This window comes from Aulonocara stuartgranti, assembly GCF_965226115.1.
Source record: "Aulonocara stuartgranti genome assembly, chromosome: 5".
In the NCBI taxonomy this organism is placed as follows: domain Eukaryota; kingdom Metazoa; phylum Chordata; class Actinopteri; order Cichliformes; family Cichlidae; genus Aulonocara; species Aulonocara stuartgranti.
Genome location: NC_138943.1, coordinates 18962538 through 18972637, shown reverse-complemented (window position 1 = coordinate 18972637; position 10100 = coordinate 18962538). Strand labels below are relative to the sequence as shown.

Below are 10100 nucleotides of genomic sequence, written 5' to 3'. Positions count from 1 at the left end.
GATTTGGAGACTGATACTGACAAAAAGACAGGAGGTCGAGCTGGTGGTGGCAGACCAGGATGGAGACGATTAAATGAGTAACTGTCTGGTAGCTCACCAATCAGCCTGCTTTCACAATTTAAGTTCTAGTTTCAACTTGAGTTTCTGGTCCTTTCTGGCATGTTGAGAGTGACATCTGATTTAAAAGCAGGGAGCAAAAGATACTGAGCAGGATATCAGTCAGCAGTGAAACAATGCCATTTATTTAAGGAACAAAATTATTCATGTGTGTACATGCACAGACTGCATGTGCACATAAATCCACATATGTATATGCCAACTGAAGTGTCTGGTATTAAATTTGTATTTTAATTTTAAAAATGTAATACATACATTCAAAGCATACAAGATATAAAACAATGCAAAGGAAATTATATGGGAAGAAACCTCTCAATAAGTAAATTAGTAAAATAAATAAATTTACTTAAATCAAGCCTTTATATCAGAGAAAGCTCATGAGTGCTTTGGAGATAAACGTTGAGATGGTTTGGACATGTGCAGAGGAGGGATAGTGGGTAAACTGGACATAAGATTATGAAGATGGAGCTGCCAGGCGGGAGAAAAAAGGGAAGACCATGGAGATGATCCATGCATGCAGTGAAGGAGGACATGCAGGGCTGATGTGACAGAGGAGGATGCTCGAACTTGGGCGGGATGGAAGAATATGATCGGCTGTAGCGACCCCTAAAGGGAAAAGAATGGTAATAGTAAATGGCCTGTATTTGTATAGCGCTTTTATTTAGTCACTATGGACCCCAAAGCGCTTTACACTACATTCAGTCATCCACCCATTCACACACTGGTGATGACAAGCTACATTGTAGCCACAGCCACCCTGGGGCGCACTGACAGAGGCGAGGCTGCCGGACACTGGCACCACCGGGCCCTCTGACCACCACCAGTAGGCAACGGGTGAAGTGTCTTGCCCAAGGACGCCGGGGCTCGAACCTGGCGTTCGGAAGGTCTTGCAACCTTCCGATTACAAGACGAACTGCCAACTCTTGAGCCACGATCGGAAAACCTGAAAGCGTGTCAGTACGGGGCGATAGCATTAAAATGTGTCTTTCAAATGTGTGAAACAGAAAGGCAGAAAATGCAAATTCATTGTAGTTACCACAGCTAGTAGACTTTTATTTTGAAGGGCAGGAAGCCAGCAGCATGTCAGCTGATACACAGTAACACACACGCCACACACTGTCACAAACCTGGTTACCTGGGTCGTAGGAGCTTGCGTGGCTGGAGAGGGTGAGTAATAACAAGTAATAATAAGTATTAAAATAAGGTGGAGTAAATAACACTGCGCTATTTGCCGTCCTGTAATCTCCGCTGCTGGAGCCTGTGCCAAAAGACAGGGACAATAAGTCAACTCGCTTGAGGCTAGCTAGCTTTTATCAGGACCCGAGCTGAGGTGTTTTAAGCAGGTAAGGTCATGGCAGCGGTAAAAGGGAGACAGTGATAAACGGATTTAGCGTCATGTCTGTGCCAGATAAAGAACAGATATTTGCCACATGAACCTGGCGTGTTATCACTGTGACATGCCGTGTGTTGCCTCCTATGTCCTCAGGCAGAGGATAAGTCGAACCATGCTGCCTGACAAAGACGGTCCAGGTGTTGGAGGCGGACAGAGCTTTCCTGAGGGTGAAGACCCCTCCGTGTCTCTTTTTAGAGACTACCTCCGGCTCAGAACTGTGCACCCAGAGCCCGACTATGGTGAGAGACTTGTATTACATGAGCTCAGTTCGTGACCTTTAGCGATATGGCGCAATTGAATTTTGGGATGCAGTTGTCTTTAATAGACCCCAAACCGCTGCTTGACTAATGATCTTTTTCATGTCTTGTTTCTCTGTGGTTTTCCTTTAAGATTATGTTCGACAAATGCTGTTTCTTTATATAGTATAATAATAAATGTATTGTAAACAGTATCTGTGCTTCCTTTGAGAAACTGTAACATGGATTTTTTCGTATCAGTGGCATCATTGTCTTTCTTCAAAGAGAAAAAGTAATCAAAGTTCACTTCTTATCTGTGTCAGTTAAACATTAAATGCTCACAGTTATGCATGTAACAGATGTTCTTAAACGCTGAGCTGTTATGTAAAGTTTTCAGTTCAGTGGTTACACCTTGTGCTGAGTCTCAGGAGTAGAAAAAATAAAAGCAACAGCCATGAGGCAAAAAACATGTGACCCTGGGGATGGATCATTTTCCAAACAACTATTTGGAGGCATTACGACCCTGTTTACGGTTGTGAAATGCGTCCCGTGCAGTTAGATCCTTGTTGGAAATATATTTCACCCTGTTTAACAGCAACCATGTTAAACAGGGTTTGTGTTCCAGTTGCTCTGAGAGAGTTAATAATCATAGAAAAAGTGAGAGAGTGTGACTGGCTAGCTAGACTGCTTTTCACATGCACATCTAAGAGTGGCTGAAAATGCAATGATGACAGGAGAAGGCTTGTCAAAGTCCAGCAGCAGGAGCTGTGACTGAGAATTTTCACTCAATTATTAATGCTTGAGTGCGATGTCTTGTTGTTTGTTTATTCTTTCATAGATGCTGCTCTTAGGTTCCTTGACAGAATAGCGGAGGAGCTTGAGCTACCCTTGAAGAAGATCGAGGTGTGTGACATTGATGGCTACGTTCAGAGAGCAGTTGTTTACATGATACAGTGGACATAACATTAATAATAAAAAGATCCTTTTCCTGTCCCTGCTCCTTTTAGGTTTTTCCAGGTAGAGTCATATCCATCATGACATGGGAGGGAACGAATCCCACCTTGAAGTCCATCTTGCTGAATTCCCACACAGATGTTGTACCTGTTTATCAGGTATGACATCGGTCTCACTGTATGGCGCTACAATCCTGTTATCACCTGTAACAGACCTGAAAAAAACAGATTTGATATCAATCTTTTCTCCAGGAACATTGGAAGTACGATGCTTTCAGTGCTTTCAAAGATGCAGAGGGCAACATTTATGCCCGTGGATCACAGGACATGAAATGTGTAACTATACAGTGGGTATAACCTGCCTTGATAACTTGCTTTATTAAACAGGATTTGTGCTCTAGTGTTGTTGTGATGCTCTCTTGTATTTATGTTTCTATGAGAAACACCCGATTTAACACCCGCTCACTCAGCCTGCATACTGTCAGTTCACACTCTCGTCCTTGTTCCTGTCATATATCTGCTGCGTTCACTTTGTTCTGTGTAGGTACATCCAGGCAGTCAGGAGGCTGAAGGCGAGGGGATGGAAACCGACACGCACTCTCCATCTCATGTTTGTTCCTGGTAAGATTTTAATATGCCTCTCCATTCTGTTTTTAAATTGTTTGTAATGTCTTTACATATTGTTAATACAGGCTCATAGGTATTTTTACTTACTGTGACTGATTACTCCTTAATTAGTAATGCTAGGACAGTAAAAACACATACAGTGTGTGACTGATACCATCCTCATTCTCCTGTTGTTGTTAACTGCTTATGATGCAGCTTCAGTAATTCTTTAACAGGGATAAAGACTGATCACAAACTGTAGTCTTGTACTCATTAAACACAAAGGAGATGAGTTTTACCTTTGGTCAGCCAAACACATGTGCTCAATCTAAGATTAACTCTGACCTGTCACTCTGCCAGAGACACCTCAAGATATCATAAAAACAGGAAATGCATATTAAGTGGACTCTTATTAGGGGGTCTGTTAACAGTGTAGATGGGTAGGAAAACACACAGTGTGTTAAACATTATCTCCTAGGTTGTGGAGATGTAAACTTTAACAGCAGGACTTTGTCCATTCACATTTATCCAGTACAGACATGTTAAATATGTGCGTCCAAGTACGCTTTGTTTCCTGCATCTGTTTGTACATGTTGTACGGTATTTATTGTCTGCTTTCCACACAAAGGCTTTGATTCAAGTCTGAATAAATTAAACTGAAACAGCACCCCTTTCAGCAACATTTCTGCACTGTGCCAGCGTGGAGCGGAGGCACTGGCTCCTGGGAGTTTATATTGTTGCCAGCATTGCTCCTCCCAGCTTCGTCCCGAGCAGATGTCTAATCAGCCATAATCATTGAATCCAAGTAATAAGGATGAAGTTTGTTCTCCGAGTCTTGTTAGGTTGTAGTCACTTATTTATTTACTTATTTTTTTAGATGAGGAAGTTGGAGGCTACAAGGGGATGGAGACATTTGTGAAGCAGCCAGAGTTTCACAAGTTAAACATCGGCTTTGCCCTTGATGAAGGTAAAAAAAATAAAGAGATACAGTTAAAGATAAAGCAGCCTTTGTATTCTTTTTCAAAAGTAAATGAATCAAAATCAAAATATTGAACATGCCAAAGTGTATGAGTGAGTTAAAAATACTTGTTATTTATTTAGTTTGAATTATTTCCACAGAAAATCCTTTTACTTTTGAAACAAGATAAAACTGCAGGTATCCATAACAAGAGCACCTAGTAAAACTAAGCTAATGAAGGGAAGAGACTAACAATAAAAACCTACACATTTAAATTTGAGAATTGATCATGCTGTAGTGAAATAAAAGGATTTAGAGAATGTCTTTGTTGTTGGCGGTCTTTACTAGCCTTTCCCTTATTTTCTTTCTTTTTCAAACATTTGATTTTATCTTTTCTCTTTGATGTCATATAGAAGAGTGGTTTAATCCTGAAACCCACTACATTATTTTTAATAAGTTTTTTTTTAATGGGGGAAGATTATAATTCAAATGTATAAATTATAAATCAAATTTGGCATTTACTTATTTTTCTTTCACATATATTAGTAATTTTCTGTCCATATTCTTTTATGTTATACTCTGTGTTCAGACCTTCCCTTATCTTCCCGAACTGATTCAGCCTCAACCTTACACACTTTCTGGAGAAAGGAGAAGTGTTACTCTGGGAGGTTTGGAAGTGTTTATATGGGTGTTTTTTCTTTGTGATCAGCACTAACTAGGCTTCCTGTTTTTCTCTCTCTTAGGATGGGTGAGACCATTAAGTCGGGATTGTAACTTCGTTGTGTTGTTGTGTGATTTTACTTTTTAATTGGTGTCAGTAACATCAGTTCAAAAAGTTCTGAACTTCTTGACTTTTTCACTGAGACCTTTAAAAAAATGAGTAAATGCAGGTCTGAAAATTTCAGGTTATATATGTAAATTGCTTTTTTTTTTTTTTTTTTTACATTATTCATGCCAAAGATAAAAACAAACTTGCCTGCATGGCTGAGTTTATAGCAGAGCCAGTGTTTGGTTTGATCAGACGTAAACACAATAAGAGAGAATGCAACAGCAAGCTGATTAACAGCGACTGCTAGATAGAAAAGTGGCCAGCCAGTGATGCTGGCTGACAAATGTGCTTCAAATGATTGTTAATTCCCTTTGTTATAAAACCACAGTAATTAAAAAAAATAGACACAGTTTACAAAGTAAAAAAAAATGTAATAGTTTTTAATCTCTTTTTTTTTTCATGATAATCTAGAAAGTTTTAGGTTTCAATACAGATAAGAACACTTCCTGAAATATTTTTCGACTAAAAATAGTGAAGATGTTAGACTTTTGCCTCATATGCCTTCATAAATGTCTTCACTGGGTTTAAATTTGACATCCAAACATCAAGAGATTCCAGTGTTTGGTTATGTCTGCTCAGAAATGGGAGTCAGTACATCTTGAACTGGAGTTTCCATGTTCTTGTGCATGAGGTTAGATTCATTGTGATACTAAATTAACTAGTGACTTGCAAGTGTCAATATGAGAGTGCATGATTTTCTGTCTCTGGGGGTGTACCCTGCCTCTTGCCCTGTGGCAGCTGGGATGGGCTTCCGTTCCCATCCTTGTTCCTGAATTGGATGAGTGGAGAAAAATGGATGGATCAAAGTGTATTTGAGTTTTTTCTGCATACTCTGCAGGTTTGGCCAATCCCACTGATGCGTTCACTGTGTTTTATGGGGAAAGGAACCCCTGGTGTAAGTACAAAATACACAGAAATTGAAACCTCAACTTAAATTAGTTTTGAATTACTGGTTAGATGATAAAACGTGTCTTGAATCAAGCAGGATTACCTCTGCTTTCAGGGATTACTGTCCATTGCCCAGGCAGTCCAGGTCATGGGTCTCGGTTTGTGGAGAATACAGCAGCTGAGAAGCTGGTACTTATCTGTACAATGTTACTGGTTAATAAAGCGGTTGAAAACAGGACTAAAGGAAAGTGTCAGTAACAACACTTATCTTTTCACTTTCTTATAGCGCCATGTCATGAACTCCTTCCTGGACTTCAGAGAGAAGGAAAAACACAGGTGAGGAAATTTACACTTTGGTAGTGTAAGCAGGTCCTAGATTTCCTCTATAATAGATCTCTTTGGAGTTAGTTAGAGGTGATAGGTTATCCCAAAACCTGCTCACAAAAGTGTGTAAATCAATTTCAATTGTACAGACGATGGGTTAATTTGCTTGTAGGTCTATTTGCAGCTAATTTGTCCCATAGCAGCATGCTTTAATGAACTGTGTAGACATTAAGAACTTCTAATTTATCTTTACATGTCATAAATGTGAGTAGCCTATATTTATTTATTTAAAAACTTTTTTCTGTTTTTTTTTTTCACACAGTATTCAGGACATTAGATAAATATTTACACTTTTGGATGCCTAGAAATGTATGACATAATTGGGTTGTGGAAATTCAATTGCTCAGTCTCTCATGAACGATTCAACATAACTAAAGGAAAATATTTTAAAAAGGTGTCTTCTGGCACATTACCTCTAAATTCACTGTAACCATTAAAAAACTACAGAAATGGAAGCAATAATGTATTAATTGTCAAATACTGCTCATCAGTTGTCTTTGTGTCCCATAGATAATTGGGAAGAGACCATTAAATAAAATATAAACTTTTATAAAATGCAGTTGTGTTTGATTCAAAGTTGCATTTTGGTCTGTTTTGCATTATTACCTTCTCTCTCCTCAGGCTAAATACCAGTGAGTGTTTTACACTTGGTGACGTCACCACAGTAAATATGACTATGGTCAAAGGGGGCGTGGCCTACAATGTCATCCCGGCTGAAATGGACGTCAGCTTTGACCTAAGAATACCACCTACAGTAAATCTACAGGTGCGTAAGTGGTTTATGTGGTGGTGGTCAGAGGGCCCGGTGGCGCCTGTGTCCGGCAGCCTCGCCTCTGTCAGTGCGCCCCAGGGCAGCTGTGGCTACAATGTAGCTTGCCATCGCCAGTGTGTGAATGTGTGTGTGAATGTGTGTGTGAATGGGTGAATGACTGAATGTAGTGTAAAGTGCTTTGGGGTCCTATGGACTAGAAAAGCGCTATACAAATGCAGGCCATTTACCATTTACCATTTATGTGTTTGTGTAACTCCTTCGTACAATTATGCACATGGCTGCAAGTGTCATAGTACTCCACATTGACTTTTAAATTACCACTGTACCAGGAGTTTGAGAGACAGATCAAGCAGTGGTGTAAGGAAGCAGGAGAAGATGTCACCTATGATTTTGCTCAGGTCAGTGTGCTTGCTCTCAACTCTAAGACTGCTGTTGGTTTGTTCTGATGGTCAGATGGTCTAAATCAGCTGGTATCTGTTGTAGAAACACATGAACCAGAATATCACATCCACAGATGAGAGTGATCCATGGTGGAATGCCTTCAGTGCTTCCTGCAAAGAAATGTGAGTGGACTAAATCCTTTTTCAAACCTGGAATACATAACGCTGCTGTTTTCACGAGTCTGTGAAAGTGACGACATTTAGCCACAATTCTACTCTGATTTGCATCTGTCACATTAAGATGCCATCAGATTACTACATCATTAATTAACAATATAAACCTGAGGCTACAACCCCACACCCCAACACAAATGACGGCACACATCTGTAAGATCTTTGTCTTAGTAGAATACAAAGCTGACTGCACAAAGCAAAGATGAAAACCAGTACAAAAAAGCGACCGCTGCTGACATGCAGTGCTTATACTATGGTGGGCTAAGGGCTGCAGCAGTGTTTGAGTGATTTTATCTCCACAAGGGTCCAACATTTATTGTGGGCTGTTAAAGTATTGCATTTTGTATTTTTATTGTCTCAGTATATTTATGTTAAGTCTTCTTTTCTCCATGTGAGGGAGTATTGCTTTAATTTTGTTATGCTTGCATAATGACAATAAAGAGTCTTGAATCGTCATTGTAACCAGATGATCAGTGTTTTTTACTTCCCCGTGTCAGTGTTTTGGCTGATAGGTGTGCAGTGTTGTGTAGTGGTCACAGCTTAAACCTTTGTTTTGGCTTCATCTGCAGCTGCTAACTCTGGTGATTCTTCAAATAGTATGTGTTCATCTTACTGTTGAACAATTAATAATTTAAGATTTTAAATAAAAATGATCTGCTGTATTAGTTTATGGCAAAACTGAATTTTATATCCTTGTAATCTGCTTACATAACTTTTTTTTTCTTTTCTTCTTCTTTTTTTTCTTTAAATATCCGCTCTATGAGTCTTCACACATTAGCTGCAAATGTTCACACAACTCTCACAATTTGCTCCTTGTGCTTGGAAAGGTTTGTCACAGATACTTGTGGAGCTGTGAAACACTAGAATTTTCTTTTTCATTTAATATGTTATTCAGGGAGATTTACATATATATGAGTTTTTACTTATGCTTTGCAAGCATTTCCAATATAGGCAGTGACACTTTTTGCACACGTTTAAAAACATCTTATCCATATAGTTTCAGCTAAAAACAGGAGCATACTGTGTAATCAACAGCCACGTCTCATATGATCATCTCCACTCTAGGAATATGACTTTGAAGAAGGAGATCTTTCCTGCTGCCACAGATAGCCGTTTCATCCGTGCGGTGAGTTTAAGAACTGACTTGAGTTTGTAAATAGAGGAAATTTTCTTCTGAGAGTCATTTGAGGTTTTTCTTTTATTGACATTACTGGGAGAAATCAGTTCTTGTGTTTTAAATAATGTTTGTTTAATGATCTAGGTGGGCATCCCTGCGATTGGCTTTTCTCCAATGAACCGGACGCCGATCCTGCTGCATGATCACAACGAGTATCTGAACGAGCAAGTCTTCCTGAAAGGCATCAGCGTGTACGAGAGGATCATCCCGGCTCTTGCCAGCGTTGCTGCCCTTCCCAATGAGGCTTAGACATAATTTAATCCTTTCTAAAACATATTTACCAGATTATCTGACTATTTAACTTGAGGAATTATCAAAGATTACCAAAGAGTATATCATTAAACGGAGCACTGAGCCTTTGGTACTGTTTATCTTTTTGATTCTCAGGATGAAGTCACACTAAGCTTTGCTTTACTCAGCACAGCAGCAAGTCTTAGCATCCTTTATGTTAGCGTTGAGATTGAGTGTACCTTTTTTTTGAAGGATTAATGCCTGTTGTGTAAATCAGTTCATTTAAAGAACTCAAGTGAAAGCTGAAGAGGCTTTTGATTGCCAGTTTCTAATTAAACCAAATCTAAAATTTTAGATGACAGAAAATTTTAATTAACCAAAAGTCAAACTGAATAAATGTATTTCTTCACTACTGTCACTGTCCTGTTTTCTGCTACACAAACAGGAGAGACATGCCTGATGCCACGTTAACACTCGGTTTAATTAGACCTATTAATTAGAGGCAGAATTGCTGTTGTTTTATGAAAGAACACTTCTGATTGCCTTTGGGGGAGGCATTTAATCTCCAAACATCTGGTTAAAGGTCCAGCAATAACACTTAAAATAATCACATCAATAAAACACTGAATCCATTTGTAGCCTCAAGATAATCACAAAGTGGACCCCAAACAAAAATCCAGCTTTTCCCCCCCACTTAATTTCACCATTATGTTCCTAAAGGCTGCTTTTTTTTATCACCTGTTAACAGCAAGATGGAGCTAGAGCTCGTATTTCACAAAATGCACAACATGGGTTTGCCTCCTAAAGGAACGCAACACTATAAAATGCAGAAATGTCTCACTGGATTCATCCTCCTAAATTTGGTGATAGTGGACCACAGATAGGTGGCAGTTGCGATAATAGGTAAAATATAAATGTCTGCAGGAAATTTGATTTGGTGCT

At 39.2% G+C, this 10100-nt stretch overlaps 1 protein-coding gene across 1 annotated transcript; it reads left to right on the top strand.

Moving 5' to 3' along the window:
* The first annotated feature begins 1167 nt into the window (after window positions 1-1167).
* On the top strand, window positions 1168-9570 carry LOC309707153 (aminoacylase-1A-like). Its single transcript, XM_082534294.1, has 15 exons — window positions 1168-1284; window positions 1604-1749; window positions 2585-2649; window positions 2754-2858; window positions 2952-3046; window positions 3244-3320; window positions 4183-4272; window positions 5931-5987; window positions 6096-6169; window positions 6267-6316; window positions 6986-7130; window positions 7466-7534; window positions 7620-7699; window positions 8816-8876; window positions 9012-9570. Exons 2-15 carry the CDS (start codon window positions 1623-1625, stop codon window positions 9174-9176), a joined length of 1260 nt encoding a protein of 419 aa, XP_082390420.1. The 5' UTR covers window positions 1168-1284; window positions 1604-1622; the 3' UTR covers window positions 9177-9570.
* Window positions 9571-10100: the final 530 nt, after the last annotated feature.

What these genes read in the sequence shown, in the direction of transcription:
- LOC309707153 (XM_082534294.1), top strand. Translation starts at nt 1,623, where the DNA reads ATGCTGCCTGACAAAGACGGTCCAGGTGTTGGAGGCGGACAGAGCTTT. An exon ending in ATACAGCAGCTGAGAAGCTG is followed by an intron (nt 6,170 to 6,266) that starts GTACTTATCTGT and finishes ACTTTCTTATAG; the next exon opens with CGCCATGTCATGAACTCCTT. An exon ending in CACCTACAGTAAATCTACAG is followed by an intron (nt 7,131 to 7,465) that starts GTGCGTAAGTGG and finishes CCACTGTACCAG; the next exon opens with GAGTTTGAGAGACAGATCAA.